This window comes from Camelina sativa, chromosome 16 (assembly GCF_030686135.1).
Source record: "Camelina sativa cultivar CO46 ecotype springtype chromosome 16, ASM3068613v1".
Classification (NCBI taxonomy): Eukaryota; Viridiplantae; Streptophyta; class Magnoliopsida; order Brassicales; family Brassicaceae; genus Camelina; species Camelina sativa.
The window spans coordinates 24,681,085-24,700,791 of record NC_141895.1 but is presented as its reverse complement, the minus strand read 5'-3'; the positions used below and the strand labels follow the sequence as shown (position 1 = coordinate 24,700,791).

The 19,707-nt window shown below is 38.4% G+C and overlaps 7 protein-coding genes across 7 annotated transcripts; 4 read left to right on the top strand and 3 right to left on the bottom strand.

Moving 5' to 3' along the window:
• Window positions 1-327: 327 nt before the first annotated feature.
• On the top strand, window positions 328-4,160 carry LOC147925919 (uncharacterized). Its single transcript, XM_087492352.1, has 5 exons — window positions 328-474; window positions 705-2,729; window positions 2,829-2,961; window positions 3,072-3,156; window positions 3,388-4,160. Exons 2-5 carry the CDS (start codon window positions 706-708, stop codon window positions 3,822-3,824), a joined length of 2,679 nt encoding a protein of 892 aa, XP_087348478.1. The 5' UTR covers window positions 328-474; window position 705; the 3' UTR covers window positions 3,825-4,160.
• LOC104751777 (bZIP transcription factor 30) lies at window positions 4,141-7,015 on the top strand. Its single transcript, XM_010473800.3, has 5 exons — window positions 4,141-4,506; window positions 4,619-5,753; window positions 5,844-5,976; window positions 6,050-6,134; window positions 6,521-7,015. The coding sequence occupies exons 2-5, from the start codon at window positions 4,636-4,638 to the stop codon at window positions 6,742-6,744; spliced, it is 1,560 nt and encodes a 519-aa protein (XP_010472102.1). The 5' UTR covers window positions 4,141-4,506; window positions 4,619-4,635; the 3' UTR covers window positions 6,745-7,015.
• Window positions 7,016-8,383: 1,368 nt separating this feature from the next.
• Window positions 8,384-9,394, bottom strand: LOC147925918 (protein SMALL AUXIN UP-REGULATED RNA 12). Its single transcript, XM_087492351.1, has one exon. It carries the CDS (start codon window positions 9,061-9,063, stop codon window positions 8,746-8,748), a length of 318 nt encoding a protein of 105 aa, XP_087348477.1. The 5' UTR covers window positions 9,064-9,394; the 3' UTR covers window positions 8,384-8,745.
• Window positions 9,395-12,334: 2,940 nt separating this feature from the next.
• On the top strand, window positions 12,335-12,911 carry LOC109129712 (auxin-responsive protein SAUR21-like). Its single transcript, XM_019238496.2, has one exon. The coding sequence runs from the start codon at window positions 12,418-12,420 to the stop codon at window positions 12,706-12,708; it is 291 nt and encodes a 96-aa protein (XP_019094041.1). The 5' UTR covers window positions 12,335-12,417; the 3' UTR covers window positions 12,709-12,911.
• Window positions 12,912-14,456: 1,545 nt separating this feature from the next.
• LOC109129711 (uncharacterized) lies at window positions 14,457-15,318 on the bottom strand. Its single transcript, XM_019238495.2, has 4 exons — window positions 15,171-15,318; window positions 15,030-15,083; window positions 14,907-14,958; window positions 14,457-14,787 (listed from the first exon to the last, which is right to left on the bottom strand). Exons 1-4 carry the CDS (start codon window positions 15,239-15,241, stop codon window positions 14,674-14,676), a joined length of 291 nt encoding a protein of 96 aa, XP_019094040.1. The 5' UTR covers window positions 15,242-15,318; the 3' UTR covers window positions 14,457-14,673.
• Window positions 15,319-15,513: 195 nt separating this feature from the next.
• On the bottom strand, window positions 15,514-18,296 carry LOC104751775 (uncharacterized). Its single transcript, XM_010473798.3, has 6 exons — window positions 17,283-18,296; window positions 16,866-17,065; window positions 16,412-16,552; window positions 16,250-16,330; window positions 15,905-16,029; window positions 15,514-15,823 (listed from the first exon to the last, which is right to left on the bottom strand). Exons 1-6 carry the CDS (start codon window positions 17,503-17,505, stop codon window positions 15,775-15,777), a joined length of 819 nt encoding a protein of 272 aa, XP_010472100.1. The 5' UTR covers window positions 17,506-18,296; the 3' UTR covers window positions 15,514-15,774.
• Window positions 18,297-18,464: 168 nt separating this feature from the next.
• Window positions 18,465-18,746, top strand: LOC104751773 (uncharacterized). Its single transcript, XM_087492350.1, has one exon. The coding sequence runs from the start codon at window positions 18,465-18,467 to the stop codon at window positions 18,744-18,746; it is 282 nt and encodes a 93-aa protein (XP_087348476.1).
• Window positions 18,747-19,707: the final 961 nt, after the last annotated feature.

The window sequence follows — 19,707 nt, the reverse complement described above, 5'->3', positions numbered from 1 at the left end:
TAGAGAAATTGTGGACCTTTATTCTGTTGAGTAGCTGCGTGAGCTTTGTGCAAATCATTATATACAATAATTGTTAAAGACCAAAAATAGATTTTGCTATATATAAAAAAGTATAGATTAATTGAAAAACGACAATTAATTAATGTGTGCTCGACAAATGTGGTCCATAAAAATTCATATTAGCTTCAAATTTGAAAGGTATCTCTTAATTAGTGAAGACTAATATAAGGACATAAAGGAGTGAGGCTTTATATTTTATAGAAGGAAGGAAATATATAAAAAGTTAAAAAACAAATAAAATAATCATAAAACTCAAAAAAATGGTGTACGGTGAAAAACATGGGAATCTTTGTCGTAACCAGGTCGTTACCACTATAAAAGGAGGCTTCTTGCAATCTATCAAATCCAGACAACACCAATCATATCCTCAAAGGTTCTTTTTATCAACTGTCCTAGTCCATTGTTGCAGCTCAGGTCCTTTACTCTCTACTCTTTTTATTTCTTACTCAAAAGTTTTAATCTCTTGTCTCCCTTATCCATAATCTGAAAATCTCCATTGAGAAACAGAGATCTTTGATTAGCTTTGAACTATCAACTTTTTATTTTTTTTTCCAATTTTATGGATTTCTTTGTTGTTTGATATATTATCTGTAAGAAAAAAACGAGTGACGTGTATCTTTTTCCATTGTCTAAATCTTTTAAAGGATGGATGGACAAGGCGATATGAGTCCTTTAAACATCCAATACTACCAGGATCTACTTAGCAATGATGACAGTGACAAGAGAACCGCTGTGTCACCTGTTTCGCCATATTCTCAGGTCCCCCCACTGACCCGTTACCCAGCCGGGTCGCCGCACTTCAGCCCCGGACCAAGGAGTACTCAGCCGTTAACTACCTTCTCTTACATGCCCCAAATGAGTCCTTCATCAACGTCGTTCCATACTTCATTGGCACAAGTGCAACGGTCTTCTCCATCGGTGTCCCGTCCGCCGATGTGTCCTTCTCAGTCGTCGTCCTCTCTTTCAGGGTCGTTGTTCCGTCGCGATTCTTTTAATCATTCCAACCATGGACCACGGTCGGTAATGCAGCCAGCGCCTATTCTCTCGTCCTTACAGCCATCGCCTGTTTACTACTCATGTCCGCCTGCACCTATGTTCTCATCCCAACAGTTGTCGCCTGTCTACTACTCATGTCCACAGGTGACTGATCAGCCTTCGCTTTTGTTCTCGTCCCAACAGTTGTCGCCTGTCTACTACTCATGTCCACAGGTGACTGATCAGCCTTCGCCTGTGTTCTCGTCTCAACAGTCGTCGCCTGTCTACTACTCATGTTCGCAGATAACTCAGCCGGAGCCTGTGTTCTCGTCTTCGCTTATGCATTCATCATTCACGCCGGAGACTCAACCGGCGCCTGTCTACCCATCTTATTCGCAGGTGACTCAACCGGCGCCTGGCTACTCCCCATTTACGCCGATTGATCTGGCACCTGTCTACTCATCTTTTACGCCGGGGACTCAGCCTGCGCCGGATGACTCCTCATTTACGCTGGTGACTCAGCCTGCACTGGACAACTCCTCATTTTTGCAGCCTACGCCGGAAAACTCCTCATTTACGCCTGTGACTCAGCTTGAGCCGGGAAACTCCTCATTTATGCCGGTGACTCAGCCAGAGCCGGAAAACTTCTCAGTTGCACCGGTGACTCAGCTTGAGCCGGGAAACTCCTCATTTTCGCCGGTGACTCAGCCTGCGCCGGAAAACTCCTCATTTACGCCGGTGACTCAGCTAGAGCCGGGAAACTCCTCATTATCACCGATGACTCGGCCTGCTTCGGACAATTCCTCATTTACGTTGGTGACTCAGCATGAGCCGTTCAACTCCTCATTTACGCCGGTGACCGAGCTCTCCTCCTCATCGGTGCTTGTGTCCTTACCGTCGTCGACTGTCTGCTCCTTGGTGCCGTCATTGACCCATTCTCCGTCTTTATCCCTTGGTAAGCCGCCGAGATACCCTACCTCTCCGTCAGCACAAGTGCAGAAGAAAGACTCTTCCAATGAATTCAACCAAAACCCTTCTCCTTTACAGACGGCACCTGTGTCCTCGTCCTTACCGCCGTCGTCTGTCTACTCCTCGTTGCCACCAAAGTACCCTACTTCTCCGTCATCACATGTGGGGAATTCTTCTTGGTCTAGCCGAAAACCTCCTCGGGTTCCGGTCAAGGCGTCTACTACTAACTCCATGAGTGCATCCGGCAGCAACACTCAGCCACGGAAAAAGTCTCATAAACGGACCGACAGTGGGATCAATTCAAGGATCCTTCCGCCGCTACCAGATCTTATGAAGGAAGGCGCTGTAGAGTGGACATATGATAACAATGGCAGCAATGAGTTTATGATTTTGGATAACACTAATCATAATGATGCTAGCCGTAGTGGTAGTGAGAATGGTAGCCATTCGGAGGGTGGAAGCAATGATAATGAGAACAGGTTTAAGACTGGACCGACTACTTCGGGTGTGAAGAGAAAAGCAGGCAAAGACATTGATCCTTTCTACCAACGTGTTCCAGTGGATGGTTGTTTTAATGACATGATAAAACAGAAATCTCGGTCTCCTGCTGCACGGAATCTTCGGAATCTTCCGGTTGCTGAAAAACGCCAGCATACTTCTTCTGGATTGAGGATCGCCAGCGACATTAGTGAGGTTGAATCTCCTGAAGCTAAGAGAAAGAGAAGGTAACCAATGATTTTTTTATTTATTTTTTATGATCACATATCTATGATGTATATATGATTTTGTGATATTTTTCCATATTGTGGATATGCTCTTTTTAGAATCTTGGCAAACCGAGCGGCAGCTGCACGTTCAAAGCAGAGGAAGGATCTTCACACTCTTAATATGGAAAACAAAAAAAAGGCTCTCGAAAGCCAACATGATACAATGTCTCGTAAAGTCGCGGATTTGGAGGTGATCGATCGAGACATATATATATATATAGCACATTAACAATCATCTATTTTGTCATGTCTAAGTGGTTCCTATAAGAATTTTTGTGTTGTTTGTTGCATATGCTGCAGAAAGAGAATATGATGATGACGTACGAGAATAAGGAAATGAATATTCGCATTTTCTTTAGGGAGAGAGAGGAACAATTTCGTGATGGTACGTCATCTTCATTTTTTTTAATTAATATCGATGCTTTAACCACTTAATTCTTTCTGCAATATATCTATAAGAAGTGTTATGAATTTCCATATGCATATAGATTTTTGGATGAGATTATTGTTTTAAACTGGCCACTTTTTTTATAAAACTGCGGAAATTGGACTGGAATCTATGCTTTGATTTCCTATGTTGTCACTGCAGGCTTGACTGAACAATAATTGTGTGCAGAAATCTCAAAGCTGAAGGCGGCATTAGCCTTGCACGGACAAGCTAGTGTAGTTGACGACGCTCAACGGCTAAAGGAGCCATTAGCCTTGAACGGGCAAGCTAGTGTAGACGACGATACTCAACGGCGGCTAAAAGAGGCATCAGCCATGAACAAACAGTTGTGTGCTGAAATCAAGCTGCTGAAGTTGGCAGCAGGTGAGACGTTGTATCAGCAGGTGAAGCCAAACGAGGCCCAAGTCGAGGGATCAAACATGCAGCAGCCGCAAGACCAAAATATGAAGCAGCCATTGGACCAAAACATGCAGCAACCACTGGAACAAAACATGCAGCAGCTTCAGGACCAAAACATATTCCAGCAACTCAACATCAACCAGTTCAATCAGGTCAACGAGTTCAATCAGCAGCAGTCAAACTTTGGTTTGGATAAACAGACCTAAAGAAGTTGAGGTGGCTTTGACAAAATCCTATATCATCTTTAAAAAAAAAAAAAAAAAAAAAAAAAAATTAAATCCTATATCATCGGATCAAAGATTTTAAGTTCTAATTTTCTTTAAAGTTTTTATTTTCAGTTTTATCTTAATTGATTTGTTTAAGGGTCAAGTTGAGAGTAACAAATCTATCTCACTAGAGAGTAATAGATATGATTGTAATCGTGTGAGGAGGTGAGGGTTGAGACTTGAGACTAAACAAAGTGACCTTTGTCAATTTCTGTTTTGTATGATCCAGTTCTCTGTTTCAATAAAGCTGTGTCCTTTTTAATTTATAAAAAAAAATTATAATGTTATCCAAATTTTTTTTTGATGAAATTTAATTATATACTAGTAGTAGTATTTTTGATAAAATAGACGAAAGTGGTCTTCTCGGATGTTCCTTTTTTCCGACCAGTCGATGATGATTGCTTTGGTCAACGTTTAAAAAGAGTCGTGTTCTTCTACTTCCTTATTTGCGCCATTGATTTTGGCTGAAAGAAAGAAAGAAATATACAGAGAGAGATACCCTTCTATCTTTACTCCTTTGCTGGTCGATTTCTTTCCTTTCTCTTCTTCGATTCTTGGCTATATATCAATTCAATCTTTTTGCTTCAAAGCCTCCATTTTTATAAGTCTCCGAGCTCCAAAGGTTCCACTTTTTTTTTTTTTTTTTTTTTTTTATCTATTAGGGTTTTTGATTCTCCAAAGTTTGTGTCTTTTTTACATTTTAATCGAATCTGTTTTTTTTTGTTTTTGGTCAGAAATCGAAGAAGTAAAAATGGGTGATACAGATACCAATATGATGCAGAGAGTGAATTCATCTTCTGGTACATCGTCTTCTTCGATCCCTAAACAGGTAAAGCCTAATCTTCTTCACTTGAATCCTGCTCTTCTCCGCTCTCAGCACCACCAATTCCGTCAGCCTTTCTCCGGACCTCCTCCGCTGCCCATTCCTCCTGTTTCTCCTTACTCTCAGATCCCCGCTACTTTACAACTTAAGCATTCTCGCTCTCTGTCTCAGCCTTCGTCTTACTTCTCCTTTGATTCGTTCTCGCCGTTCAATCCTTCTCCCCCGCCGGTTTCGGTGTCGGTGGAGGAGAAAACCGGTGCCGGGTTCACTCCTTCCCTGCCTCCGTCGCCGTTCACGATGTGTCATTCTTCCAGCTCTAGGAACGCCGGAGATGGGGAGAATCTGCCGCCGAGGAAGTCTCATAGGCGTTCGAGTAGTGATGTTACTTTTGGGTTTAGTTCAACGGTGGCTCAGAATCAAAAGTCTCCACCTTTGGCCCCTTCCAGGTCTCTGGAGAGATCCATCTCTGGTGGTGAGGTTTCAGATCGGTCTAGTTTGGTGAAGGAAGAACCAAGAGAAGGCTTCGTCAAGGCAAGAAAATCAGAGGGTGAAGCAGCAGCAGCTATGGACGATGTTTTCACGGCTTACATGAACCTTGATAACATTGATGTCTTGAATTCTTTTGGGGGCGAAGATGGGAAGAATGGTAACGGGAATGTGGAGGAGATGGAGAGCAGTAGAGGTAGCGGGACGAAGAAGACAAATGGGGGAAGTAGTAGTGATTCCGAAGGAGAAAGCAGTGCGAGTGGGAATGTGAAAGCTGCAGCGAGTTCTTCTTCAGGGGTGAAGAGAAGAGCCGGTGGAGACATTGGACATAACCGGAGTGTTTCTATGGATAGTAGTTTCATGGGGAAGTTGAGTTTTGGTGATGAAAAGCTTCCACCTTCATCCGCTAAAGTTTCCCCAACCAATTCAGCTGAAGGGAATTCAAGTGCTTACAGTGTCGAATTTGGAAACAGTGAGTTTACTGCAGCTGAAATGAAAAAGATTGCAGCTGATGAGAAACTCGCTGAGATTGTTATGGCTGACCCTAAGCGTGTGAAAAGGTACTAAGACATAGTGGTGCTTCATTAAATGTTTTGGAGTTGTTGTTGTTGTTGTTGTGACATGAATAATTGATTTAACCATTTCATTAGAATCTTGGCGAATCGTGTGTCTGCTGCACGCTCAAAGGAGCGGAAGACGCGATATATGGCAGAGTTAGAACACAAGGTGCAGACTCTTCAGACGGAAGCCACTACCATATCGGCTCAGCTCACGCATTTGCAGGTGAGTAAAGGCAACACAAACTTTCCGGTTTGAATAAGTCTCTAGTCTTATATTGTTTCCTGTGTGTGTTCAGAGAGATTCAATGGGGTTGACGAACCAAAACAGTGAGCTGAAGTTTCGTCTTCAAGCTATGGAGCAGCAGGCACAACTCCGCGATGGTACGCACATTATATCATCAAAATTCTTCATTCTCTGTATTAGGGTGGTTGAGTCGCATTAGGGTTGTTTTGTATTCGAACTCTATGGAACCAAGTCAGTATCATGTCCTTCACCAAATTGTTCGTTTTCGGGTTTCCGCAGCCCTAAGTAGGAACAATGTTTTTTTGTCTATGTATGGAAAACCTTGACTTAGTCCTTGGAAAATTAGCTCTTGGCCCTAAGTTTTTGTTTATCCTTGAGGCTCAATATATATGTCTTGTTTCATTCACTCTATGAAAAGCTTTGATCTTTCTTCTAAGAGTCGATCTACTACATTTATTGATCCTTAGTTCATTTCTCAGTTTATCCTAGAGAGAGGTAAATTACATTTTTCCATGTTTGGCAGCTCTGTCTGAGAAACTGACTGAAGAAGTCCAGCGCTTGAAACGGGTGATTGGGGAGCTGAACCGCAGGCAAAGTGGCAGCAGCGAATCTAACATATCAAAGACGTCACTAAACCCAGAGATGTTTCAGCAGCTTAGCATCAGCCAGTTACAACACCAGCAGATGCATCATCATTTCAATCAGAATAATAGCACCATGAAAGCAAAGCACACCTCAAACGAATAGGGTAAGTAGTGCAATCTGCAGCTTCAGTTACATATATGACAATAAACTTATGTGCAGAGTCTGTTTTGGCAATTTTATAGAACATATATAAAGATCATGTCCGGGAAATTGGATTGTAATTTCCTGAAACATACACATATATATGTATAGTGGTCATATATATGGAGGCTCTCTTCCTGGACTAAGTGTTATTCTTCTGTTGTCAGTTAGGATTTTGTTTCCCTTTGGATTTTGGATTTCTATGAGACAGAGTTGTTTTAAGGTTTCTAAATATTACTGAATCTAGTCTTATATTTGATCTATCAGCAGAATCAAACGACTTGAAACTAAACTGATTCTCTTGCTTAGCCACTCTCCAGCCTCATATCCTCCTTTGTCTTTGAACATGATACTACGGGAGGTGATGGCTCAAAAGAGATTTAGAAAAGAGTGTCAGGCCGGCCACAACACCAAGCTAATACAAATTGTGAAATAATTGAAGTCGAGGTTTACAATGATGAAGAAGCTCAACAGTAAGTTAGAACATGCCAAATTGACCATCATTGAAGAGCAACAATAATAACAAACAAATGTGTGAGATGTATATAAGATTATATACGCACATATATGAAATTAAAAACCTATACCAACAAATCTTACTCCATACTGTAGTAAATGATGATACGCGTGCATGTTAAATTCAAACGTTATAGCATGACAGTAATATACGTCTATATTATTACTATATCTGCTTTTCATTAGAAGTGATATTGTCCGAACAACTTACATTTGTGAAACTCTGCAAACAGTTTCTTATTTGTAGCCAAACTAATAAAATCTCACTTTTTGGCTAAATCACGAAATTATCGCAATATATCTAAACCCAACAAGATTTGGATATAGATATTCAAATCCATTTAGATACAAACTAAGATACTTATTAGAGGAGTATCCGGTCAGTAACATTGTAACAACTTATATTGGAAGGTCCACCTTCAAAGGAAAATAAAATAAAATTAACTCACAAAAACACAAACAAGAAAGAAAATTAAAAAAAAAACAAAAAAACGTGTACGGAAGGGGACGAAAACGATAGATTCTGCAGATTTATTTGGTAGCTACATCCATCTTTGTCCTATCTACAGCTTTTCTTCTGTCCATTCATATTCCAGTTTCATCATTATATGTTTTTTATATATCAGCCAATATTAATTCCTGAGAGAGAGATTGAAAAAAAGAAAGTATGTATGCTTAATTAAGCAGACTAGTTGCTATCCTATATACAAACACCACTTGTGGCTAGTAGAGAAAGGCAAAGAGGGAAGCTAAGTGCATTGAATTATATATTTTTGATATATACTGAATTTGTCGATATAACTATGTAGTGATAGATGCACCGAGTAATTACTAACTAGAGACAATGTTTTGCTTCACCTACGTCTTCTTAAAATTTTGCTTTCTCACTTAGTGACAATCAAATTTAAAAACTCTTTGTTCATTAATTCAAATGGTCCCATATGTTATCACCTATAGGTATTAATTAGAGTCTATCGATAATAGGAAGCATTCCAAGTTTTGTAGTAAATGCTTATGTATACTACTTACTTTTGCAAAAATAAAGTTTTTTTTGATTGGCTCCAATTGGAGGTTGAAAAAGATATTTGATCGATAAATTTATTCCATTGAACAAGAATATGAACTAGCTAGTATTAACCATATCTACTATAGTTCTTATTAGCCGGCCAAGCCATCACTCCGATTTATTACAGCTTGCGGAAAATAAATTAGGTTTACATCTCAAACCCTTGAATGCGAAACAAACATAGGGCGCTACACTTAGGAATTAACAAACTATAACCCATGTCTGACATAATCCACACACTAAAAGGGTCATTTTACGCGGATCATCATAGGTTTATAGTTCGGAAAAACACTTTGGATACAATGTTCATCCAAAGGTAACTAAAAGCTTGATTTATATTATATAAAAAAAAAAGCTCTCTCTCTCTTTCTCTCACCCTCTTAACATCCAATCATGGATGTTAGAGAGCGGAAAACAACTTCTTCACAAGGAATAGTGAGTCCCATGTCATGATTGAACCCAAACTCTTCCTCTGCCTGTTGAAGCAAACTCTTGAACTTGGGATGAGTCAAGAAGGAGATGGGTACGATGTAACGGCTCCTCTTTTCGCCTACATAGACGGCAAAATGACCCTTTGGTACGTCAACAGGCAGGCCATCCTCGTCATAGCATTGATTCTTGGCCAAACTCGAGCACCTCTTGAGGATTTGCTTCAGCATTGCCGTTTGTGCTAGCTTTGAAGATCTCTTAATCGCCATGGCGCTAGCTTGTTATTTGTTTCTTGAGAGAAGAAGAGGAAGAAGAAGAAGAAGAAGTTGAGGTGTGGATGGCGGAGAGATGGTGAAAGGGCTATTTATGGCGGAGAATGAGGATGGGGATGGGATGCTAGCTTACACCAATATTTCAATATCTTCATTATTCAAAAATATCAGATTTGGATGGATTCGTCTACTAGTGATGGAAAAAAAAAAACTATAGAGTAATGTCGTTAACTCAAATAGTCATGAATTTAATTAATATTTTCATGGATGCTACTATGTTTTAGACCTTATGCGTTTTGTTTTATTGATTTATCTGTGGCGGATTTACCAAAACTTTTTGACATATGATCAGATCCTACGAAAACTACACTAAACATTGGTCAAATAACTAAAATGTAAAATATACTTTTCAAACAATATGGATATTGCCGTTTAAGACGACCATCTTTTAAAAACCCTAATAAAGAATGGTCTACCCCGCAATAAAATTTCAACAAACCCATCAATTATTTGAGAGTAAGTAATGATACTATCATTCTAGTTTTTAAAGATTCATATTGCGTATGTATATATCATCAATCAACTAATTTTGGTCCTCCCTTCATCTCTTCTCTCTCCTAATTTATATTTTACATTAGAAATAAGAAAAATGATATAACCATCATTTGCTAACTAGATTTCATAATGAAATGAGGATATACGTACCAAAGAGTACAAAGTGTATGTACTTGCAAAGATTCCTTATATTGCACTTTTTTTTTCATTACGTGCATAGTTAAAGAGCTGACGCCAAAGCATGCAATTTATTATATTAATTACCTTTAGCTTATGATATAAGTCTTTTGTGGTCCAATATGCATTCAAAAAACCTCTAACAACACACATTACTTGTAAACAAATTAAAAAAAAAAAACAAAAAAAAACGCAAAGATTCTCCTTAATAACCATGTAATGTCACCATGTTCTAAACATAATGTGTGTTTTGTATTAAACAATACGATTAGAAAAAGACATTAGACTTTATCCAAAATCATAAAAAGAACCCACACTGCTTAGCTTATTGGCTTATTTCTCAAGAAATCAAGCACTCTTCATTATTCTTCATCCTTCTTCACTTCAAATCCTTTAAAAACTTTCGAGCATTTAGCTCTCACGATTACGTCAACAGACAATAGAGAAACTAGAGCTATGGGGAGAGAGAGAGAGAGAGAGAGAGAGAAATAAAGAGAGAGACTCGTCGTTGTCAAGAGGAAGAAGCTTGCATGTTCTGTGAAGGAGATTGGTCATATGATATTGAAAATGAGAAAACTAAAAAGAGTCGTTAGGATAGATAAAATTGCCTAGAGCTAAAGACTAAGACATGTCTCATATATGTAACCACATGAACTCCATGTTACTATTGTCCTACCTCTATCCTTGAGCTGTCTTGTGTCTCTTACAAACTTTCCTCTTTCTTACATAACCGTTAAAAAAGAAGGAAAATATGTATATATAACCTATCTTCCGGAGCATAGGAGTCGTTCTCAAACGTTTTGTGTAGCCCCAGACATCTCACCTCCCAAAATCCATGTCTGCTTCTTTTTATGGAAATCTCTATTTTTTAATTCGACCACGTGAAAGAGGAATCTATTAAAACTCTTGACTTGTCCTGTTCTTTTGTACTACTCTGTTTTTTCTTTTTTAATTTTCATTCACAAAGAAAGAACAGAGCAGATCCTATCAATGACCCTTCACCCTTGACCAAGACATCTCATCTTCCCAAAAACCCCATTTCTACTTAGAGAAGAACAACTCTGATTTATGTTCTTCAACCACGTGAAAGATAATCTGACATTTCCTCAACTGTCTTCTTCTTATAATATAACTCTATCTTCTCTATTCATAAACCACACGGTAGATGCAAATCATCTTCAATCTCCCCAAAACTCGTTTTGTCTTAGTCAAGAAAAGAGAGCTGGTTACAGTCTAGCGAAATACACACAAACATATAAATGTAAAGTCTTTTCATCACATGGGGTTTGCAGGAAATTAGCAAAGAACGTGGACCCCAAAAAACAACTGCAAATAGTAAGATACTATTCCATGTTATAATCAGCTGCTAATATGAACATGGGCATATATGTACGATGAATCAACAGTTGAATAGTGAACTGAAAATGACAACATGAGTCTTTGAGTAAACAAAAAAGGAAAAGAGAAAAGAAAAAGAAAAAACAGATTGGTACCTCGAGAATGAGACGGCACTATAAGAATAGCTAGAAGCTTTTTCTAAATACATCGGTGGTCAATTTTTCTTCCAAATAAGGAGGTTCAAAGGTTTGACGTTTAACGCCTTTGTCGGTTTTTCATTGATCATATTACACGGAATCATGCATACATGTAAGTCACGGTTTTAAATACTAAAATAACCTATGTATCCAATATAACATGTCTTAAGTACTTAAACGATACGTGCCTAATGGCTCTCTGCTCACATCCGTTCTCAACATAGTCACATACTCGCATGGAATCAACTATAGAACTGTTTGAGTGTGGACGTTCGGCTTTAGCAGCGTAGTAGTATTCCCTGTTCACTGAAGCTGAGCCGAATCCTTTTTGAAGTGCAGATAGGCTAACTCACTCAGGCCCATGACACGAAAGGCCCAAAAAAATCGAAAAACAGAGCATTATTCTCTTCTTCTTCTTGCTTATGTGTTTGTAACAACTGAGTAAAATGCAGAATATTGTTATGTGAATTTAGAAAAATAGTTTTGGACTGAAGATGTTTAGCCAAGTGGACTTAATCCATAAAATGGCGGGTTTATTGAAAATGTTGTTATTGTCTACATTAGGAGCTAGATTGTTATCTTGAGCGATATCACATGTTCTTTGTCTATGAACATGCCCTTATAGCTAATATCACAACGTCCCTGCTCATAAGTAAAGCAGGTCTTCTCAGCGATTTGAAAAGACAGGATTACGGTGGTCTTCTCAGTGATTTCAAAAGACAGGACCACATGACTAAGTTATCATACCGATACCTATCGTTCAACATTTATGTGGCAAGAATTGAATTCACATAAAGGTAGCCTATCTAATATTGAATCATATGTGGTTTGTGTATCATCATATCAACATCGTGGAGATGATCATTAGACAAAGCCATGTGCTTGTTGATGCTAATGATCTTAATTATGATATTCTGTAAACCAACCAATGGGCAATGGGGTTATCTTCAAGTAGTTTTCTTTTCTATAAATAGCCATCACTCTTTTTCTTGAGCTCTCCAAAGTTCTCTCACTTCTTTTCTAGTAAAAAGCAATAAACTTTCACTTGCAATAATCTTTCTGATTACAGAACATCAAACTAACAATGGCTATCAGAATTTCTCGTGTGCTGCAATCATCAAAGCAACTTTTAAAATCGTTCTCACACTCATCAAACAATGCCGACGTTCCAAAAGGATACCTTGCGGTTTACGTAGGAGAGAGGATGCAGAAGAAGAGATTCGTGGTTCCACTGACGTACTTGAGCCACCCTTGTTTTCAAAAACTTCTAAGAAAAGCAGAAGAGGAGTTTGGGTTTGATCACCCAATGGGTGGCCTCACTATTCCCTGCACTGAACAAATCTTCATCGATCTTGCATCTCGCCTCAGAACTTGATCGTGATTCACGTGAACCAGTAGATCTAACCCATTAATTTCCATGCGTTTTCTTCAAGACAAAAGAAGAGATGATCTCTCTCTCCCTTGAAAGTGAAACAGAGCTAAGATGTCTTTTTTTGACTGATGTAACATTCCATTTCTTCCTCACATTTTAGTGAGTTGTTAAAATATAAAACAAACTCAAGAATTCTTCTGTTGACACTTGAGTTATCATTTAGCACATCTCCACTTACTCTGACTACAAGGTTTTTCATCTGAACAAAGAAAGATTTTGGTTCATCCTCCATATACTGAATACGAAGAAACCAACACACACATTGCACATCCGTGGAAGCTCTACAGAGAAATATAAGATTTTGATATTACAACGTAAAGCTTGAGATCTTTGTATACCACTCTCCAATGCCAGATTAATCAGGATTTTGTCTAAGCGACCACATATACTCTTTGGTTTCCTCGTTTTCCAAGTTGTGACTCCAAAAGGGGTAGATTGATCCTCTCCAAAAGGGGTAGATTCATCAGTTACCACAGACATACTCTGCACACCCCACACTAAGAGCTTGATTTGTGTAACTGTCATTGTGCCGCTTTCAGTTACCGAACTCATGCCGTTTAGTTTTACAGCATCAGAAAGCTGGCCATTTCTCTCTGGCATGACATTCTCCCTGTTTTAATGTTCAAAAGTGCACGACGTCCCGTTCTTTTGCTTTTAATCGGTGGACAACGAGTGTCGTTGTTCCTCGGCTCACACTGATCGTCATGCTGTCTCATTCTTGGTTATGTGGACTGCTGTATGTCGCTATTGTCAATGCTGATTATGAGAAATCAGCAACCGCAAGTTAGCTCCACAGTCCTAAGGTAGCAATCTTAATCTCTAATCAATAAAGGAGTTTCAGCAAGGTGTGTCCATAACACTCACCTAATAGCACATGGCTTTGCCTCTCTTGACTTGATCGTTTGTGAATTTGGCAGACCAAGACGGACCCTCCCATTCAAATAGAGCTGCTGCAGTTTCTACCCTCAGACAAATCCATGTTAAGACCAGTGTGACAGTGAGTTCTTGATTCGTCCTGTTCAACAACTTCAAAGTCTCCCTGTGCTGCTTCAATGTCCCACCAATACCATTGTGAACTCTGCCCATACATGTCCACACCTCTTGTAGGCCACAGAACAATCTTCTCATTGATTTATATATACGGAGACAGAGAACACTTAGTTTCTCATCTCAAAACAAAACCAAATCAAAATCAACAATTCAGAACTAGGACAGTAATTTCCCTGATCCATCTGCAGAAACTTTGAGAGAGAAATGACACTGATGTGAGATCTTTTGGCTGCAAAGAAGATTCCAACAAACAAACAGCTTTGACACCAAAAGGAAGTCTAGGGGAGAGCAAGAAGAAGGAGATATGTGGGAGCCGGTTTCGTTCTTGAACCAGCCTTCATTCGAAGCTCTGTTGAGTTAGGCCGAAGAAGAGTTCCGGTGTATGATCATCCCATGGGGAACTTGACAATCCCTCGTCCTGAAGATACTTTCGTCGCTATAGCTTCTTAGCTGAGACAGCAGTAGAACCAAACAGAGAATACAATTTTGAACTTCCTATTTTCTTTAACTAGAGAACTAGAATCCAATGTAAATATAGACATAACTTTTTCCTATTTCTTGTTGAAAGAGTTGTACCAAAGGACAGAAATTTAAAGGAAACACCATATTGGTATTTGCCTCACATCATTTCATAATTCATATAGATAAAGATATTAGATTATACATATGCTTCTAAATCATTACACACAAAACTATAGGATTCACAAGGGAAAGAATATTCATATAATCTCACAATGTCTTCCTTGGCTGTCTTGTGACGAACACAAGCAAAAAAAAAGACTTTCAACAAAGTACATAGATGAGATCTAGCCGTATAATCCCAACAATAAACACAAGTACATGTCAATCCAACACATCTCATTCTGACCTTGAGTCTGCACTAGTAGTGTCTACGATACTAGATTTTGGGTTGTGCATAGGATTTGACAATTTTTGAAGCTTCATATCCAGAAAATTTACAGCCGAGCTAATCTGTAAGAAGAGGTAGGTAAAACCAAACCCGAGCAAAATATGATTAAAGGTCGGAACTTTTTATTTCTTACATTATTCGGATTACGAATTAATGGAATTGGGAAGTAGAGAAAGCTTACTGATTGTGAAGCTGTCTGAAACAGAGTTTTCGTCAAGGGAACTACACAAAACCTGTTCCAACAGATACTTGAGTTTCAAAGAAGAAAACTTTCCAATGTAAAAAGGGTTTTTGTTGGACTTACATTCCTCGGCCGCCGGCGAGAGCTTCTTCCGATGGGTCCTTCCAGTCGTCGACCCTACGTTATAAGCCAACACAGTGTCATAATTTTATCTCCTCAATAAATTGGAAAAACGGAATTGACTGCTGAAGTTAGAAAATTTACACCCAGCCGTAACGGCGGTCAAAGAGGAGCCGTCTGGAGGAGCGGTAGGAGGCGGTGGCCGGTGGTTCCATCTCTTTCGTCTTTCGGTGTCTAAAACTCGAAAGACAGAGAACAAGGAACAACGGTTCAGATTATTTAAATTGGGCCTATTCGCAATTATTCGGCCCATTTACATATGTTTCTAATATTAGCCCATCTAGTTAAAATGCTGCTGAAATCTTGAAAACAAGAAAGAACTCAAACCATTTTGTGAGTGTAATATACTATAACAATCTTAAGACGAGCAACGGTCTTGCGTTAGATATTCAATGTTTTGTCCATAACTATGCTGCAACGAACACTATGAAAATAAAAGGAGGATTAAGCACAAAAGTGAAGTGACAAAATCATGTCAATAATATCCAAGGGACTGTCTAAGATGACCCACAAAAATATACAACACAGTTCAAAGAATTAGGATTTGGCCCGAGGGAGTAACTTTTGAGAGCAGCCTGGGGCTACTCAGACACACAAAGCTGAGATCTATTTTCGTGTTACAAATGCCATCAAAGTATCTATCTTTTTTTCTTTTTTCTTTTTTTTTCTTTTCCTTTCTCTTTGTTACTTAAACAACCCCAGATGGGAGCCGTAAAACAAGCTGGCCTCCGAACACACTGCACAAGAAAGAAATATGGATCAAAGAGGTGAAGCCAAAAAAGACTGAAGAAGCTTGTGGATGAAGAAAAGGAATGTACCTTTTCACGTAGTAGTAACAGAAATCTGCCAAGATGAATGTTTGGACGATTTCTGAGATTATCACCATTGATGGCCACAGTCCATAACCCAGTGCTACTAGCAGGCGTCCACGGGTGTCCATAATCTGTTTCGACAAGGAAGACCAAATCAAATTTACGCCTTCAGTTTAGAAATATCACAAAGTCTTGAGAAGACCTTATGATTAAATACTACTGTAGAGTTGATCACTTGCTGAGTGAAATAAGCTTAGGATGTTATATATGCACACTGATTTTTGCGAAACAAGGAAAGAACAAATTAAAGCAAGTAAATCTTCACTTTCTCTTGAAGATCAGAATCTATACCTGTAAGACCCAGTGTGCACAGCTAAGGAATCTAGCTACTCCAAGTGCAAAAACATAATGAGCGGTGAACGGTTCGACAATCTGAATGAACAAAACATATCAGGAATTGGAATTGTTTTTAGTTCTCAAGTTTCAAAAAGCAACCTTATAAAAAGTGCATACCTTTGTGTTCTGCATCACTCTTAACTGTGGCAGTACGGACACAGCTTCGAGGTAAACACAGAGTGCCCAGGAAATTCTATTCAGTATATTGTGTGAAGTTGATGGATGGATCATTACAGCTAACACAACGCAGGGTATGAGCTGTCAAAAGGACAAAGAAACCAATATATTTATATGAATCCTCAATACCATACAATGTTCTGAATAGAAAGTAATATGCAGAATAACCAAATGTGATACCGATGCAAAATACGAAGGAACGCTGACTATAACTAATGACTTGAAAGAATCTAGTTACAGGAGGCTACCAATTAAACGCAACATTTTTATCTGACCGTAAGGTAAGCTTTAACTAAAAATCAAAAGATTTTCAACTGCTGATATAACCATCATGACTAGCAAGCACAGAATCCAAGTAAAAAAGATCAATACCGAGAATGACAGACTCACTTACCACATAATAGAGAGCAAAGTTGTCTTTGTCCTCCATGTAACTAGCTTTAAGCTTAAAACGGATCATATATATAACCCAGAGAGTTGTTCCCAAAGTAGCCAAGTCCAGAATGGTATGTATATCATATTCCATTACAAAACTGCAATAGAGCCTAACAGCTAGAAATATCGCCGTAAGCTCCTGAGATTTCAGGGACAATCCTGACAAACACACCAAAGATCAATGATTAGAGGTTAATTCTGATTTCTGTAATGAGGATACTGAAATGTTGAATAAAGGCTACATTTTTATATCTTAACACAGATCCAAAATTCTCATGTTCAAGCAAAAAAACAACTGTTTCCTAAATTAAGAACCCTAAATTGGATGTGATACTAGTACAAACAACGAAGTCAAAGCAGGGATTGAGGTTGGTACCAGCGCAAGTCTTTTCCTTCATGAGTTTATAGATAAGAACAGAGATTCCAATTGAATGAACAGCTTCGGCGGCAACGAAGAGGTTGTCGTGATCGTGAACGATGAATCTGAGGAGAACAAGAGCCGCCATGCCTGATACGACTGCAAGGAAAGCTTTCACCTTTGGTGGCTGCCTCCTCACCCATCTCGACACCGCGTGGATCGGAGCCGTCGTTAACTTCATAATTCGATTCCTTGGTTCTCTTCTTCTTCTTCTTCTTCTTCTTGTCTTGCTTTCTCGGTAAAGTGACGACGATTAGAGTTTTTTCTACAGGTTAAATGTGTCAAATATACGATAAACCCATCGATACCAAAATGACTACAACACCCTTTCGCACGTGACTCATTAATACAATTATACTCAAACTCATTGGGCCGGATCACTATAAAACCCGTTTTAGGCCCTAAAGAAAGTATTATACGGCTATTTTTTAAAACATGCCATATATTATTTGTTAAGCTTTTTTTTTGTGTCGAAATAAAAAATCTTATTTATTTTTAAAAATACATAACATATTATCTCTTTAATAGTATAATAATGGATCAATATTGTTGTCCATGGAAAAAGATCAATGATATTAAATCCTTGGAAATGACATACAAATACATTAGGCAGAACATGTAAATTATGTTATAAAGCGAGGCGATATGAGTGGAACAAGGTGAAGTGAGTGTCTTTTTCATGGTAGGCCACTAAGATAAGCTTCCTCCTTGTTCTCATCTACCTAACCACCAATCACTCATATCTCACACAAATCCCATCAGAATTTAAAGATCTGTCTGTTGTTTTTGGATATTGAGTTCATTGCTAATCGCCTAATCCGTATGGCGAACTATAATTCTTTCGAAATTAGACAAAAATTATGGTATGACTAATCCACAAAATTACATAATGTAAATGACAACATAAACTCCTAGGTTACCCCACTAGCTAGTAGTACTAATGATATTCCTAAAAATAGTGAGTGGTATCATCATTCATCATCGACCATAATAATAATAGTATACCTAACAAACCATTATCTCTCTTTCTCTTTTCTCACTTTGTTTTATTAGCTGCCGTGTATACATAAAATAGCATTGCACTACGAAACAACTAAACAAAAAAAACCAAAGAAAACACAACAAAGTGGGGGGAGCTAGATGCATTACCACGGCTGCTGCTGCGGACGATGCAGAGTATCTACGTCGCCGTTGCCGGTAATAGTCATGATCACGGTGGCCCTCGTCCTCTTAGCCCTTTCCTCCGTCGTGAAATTCGAGGTAGCCGTCTCCTCAGGAGAAGATGTGCTGAGCTGGCTCCTTCTCGCCGTGGTTCCATTGGCTCTGCTCTTCGCCGTTAGATGTCTCTCTTGCCTTGAAACGTCGAGGCGATCTACTTACTACTGTCCATGTGGTCGCTGGAGATGCGTTTGCTACTACTAGACGTTTGTTTGATCGCGCGGTTAGTATTTTATTGCGTTTGCGTTTTATGTAAATCATCAATTATATATTTTGTAAATGTGTTAGGTATTCTCTCTTGATGTTTACGTGAAGCATATATGATATATGTAACGTGAAGCACCGATTTTGGTGGATTTTGACGACTGTGATTTAGATTACAATATTCATTTTTAACCTTAACCTTAATTTCTTATATTTGTGTGATCGATCTAATTGCTACATCTTCTTCAATCATAGCGATCAATTTTTTGTTTTCTTGTATTTTTCTTCTTTTCACAATGAAAATCTACGGAATCGAGTAGTAAAGTTTGTAAATATATTTATGAATTACTGGATAATAGAATAATGAAATGATGAAAAGTTTTGTATGATTTTTGTTTGATTAACGTAATTAGTAAAGAAAACTGTGAACGGTAGTATAACAGATTAATTATGTCATTTTGTGATTAGGGAGATTAGAGTTAATTAAAGATGGTTACTGGTTAGGGTAAAAGGTCAAATCATTTTTTCGTCATCTTTGAATTTTGTGTTGCTTATCGAAGAGGTGATAATTAATGACAACAGTTAAAGCAAAGGAAAATTAGGAAAATTGATAACGACGCTCCACCTACACAATTTTATAGGTGTTAGTGAGGAGCCCATTACGAAAGAGAAAGCAACATAAATTTCATATTTAATCAGGAAATGGCCAATATATATTTTTCAACATAAACCCATGTATCAAATTCATACGTTTCAAATTCTAAGAGAAAAAGAAACAAAAAACGCTCGGATACATGAAAATATATAAACACTAAATTATAAACCTTTATTCTTAACAAATCGAGCTCAATATTATTTATGTAATTTAATATGTTCTTATTTACGAAAAATTTGGAAAAGCAAAGATCTCCAAAGTTAAAAACCTATTAATTTGGTACGTGTATAGTATAGTTAAATTCGT

What these genes read in the sequence shown, in the direction of transcription:
- LOC147925919 (XM_087492352.1), top strand. Translation starts at nt 706, where the DNA reads ATGGATGGACAAGGCGATATGAGTCCTTTAAACATCCAATACTACCAG. An exon ending in GAAGCTAAGAGAAAGAGAAG is followed by an intron (nt 2,730 to 2,828) that starts GTAACCAATGAT and finishes TGCTCTTTTTAG; the next exon opens with AATCTTGGCAAACCGAGCGG. An exon ending in GTAAAGTCGCGGATTTGGAG is followed by an intron (nt 2,962 to 3,071) that starts GTGATCGATCGA and finishes CATATGCTGCAG; the next exon opens with AAAGAGAATATGATGATGAC.
- LOC104751777 (XM_010473800.3), top strand. Translation starts at nt 4,636, where the DNA reads ATGGGTGATACAGATACCAATATGATGCAGAGAGTGAATTCATCTTCT. An exon ending in CTCAGCTCACGCATTTGCAG is followed by an intron (nt 5,977 to 6,049) that starts GTGAGTAAAGGC and finishes GTGTGTGTTCAG; the next exon opens with AGAGATTCAATGGGGTTGAC. An exon ending in GCAGGCACAACTCCGCGATG is followed by an intron (nt 6,135 to 6,520) that starts GTACGCACATTA and finishes CATGTTTGGCAG; the next exon opens with CTCTGTCTGAGAAACTGACT.
- LOC147925918 (XM_087492351.1), bottom strand. Translation starts at nt 9,063, where the DNA reads ATGGCGATTAAGAGATCTTCAAAGCTAGCACAAACGGCAATGCTGAAG.
- LOC109129712 (XM_019238496.2), top strand. Translation starts at nt 12,418, where the DNA reads ATGGCTATCAGAATTTCTCGTGTGCTGCAATCATCAAAGCAACTTTTA.
- LOC109129711 (XM_019238495.2), bottom strand. Translation starts at nt 15,241, where the DNA reads ATGGAACCACCGGCCACCGCCTCCTACCGCTCCTCCAGACGGCTCCTC. An exon ending in CTCGCCGGCGGCCGAGGAAT is followed by an intron (nt 14,959 to 15,029) that starts GTAAGTCCAACA and finishes CTGTTGGAACAG; the next exon opens with GTTTTGTGTAGTTCCCTTGA. An exon ending in TTCAGACAGCTTCACAATCA is followed by an intron (nt 14,788 to 14,906) that starts GTAAGCTTTCTC and finishes CTCTTCTTACAG; the next exon opens with ATTAGCTCGGCTGTAAATTT.
- LOC104751775 (XM_010473798.3), bottom strand. Translation starts at nt 17,505, where the DNA reads ATGAAGTTAACGACGGCTCCGATCCACGCGGTGTCGAGATGGGTGAGG. An exon ending in ACTTTGCTCTCTATTATGTG is followed by an intron (nt 16,553 to 16,865) that starts GTAAGTGAGTCT and finishes TCCTTTTGACAG; the next exon opens with CTCATACCCTGCGTTGTGTT. An exon ending in GAGTGATGCAGAACACAAAG is followed by an intron (nt 16,331 to 16,411) that starts GTATGCACTTTT and finishes TTGTTCATTCAG; the next exon opens with ATTGTCGAACCGTTCACCGC.
- LOC104751773 (XM_087492350.1), top strand. Translation starts at nt 18,465, where the DNA reads ATGCATTACCACGGCTGCTGCTGCGGACGATGCAGAGTATCTACGTCG.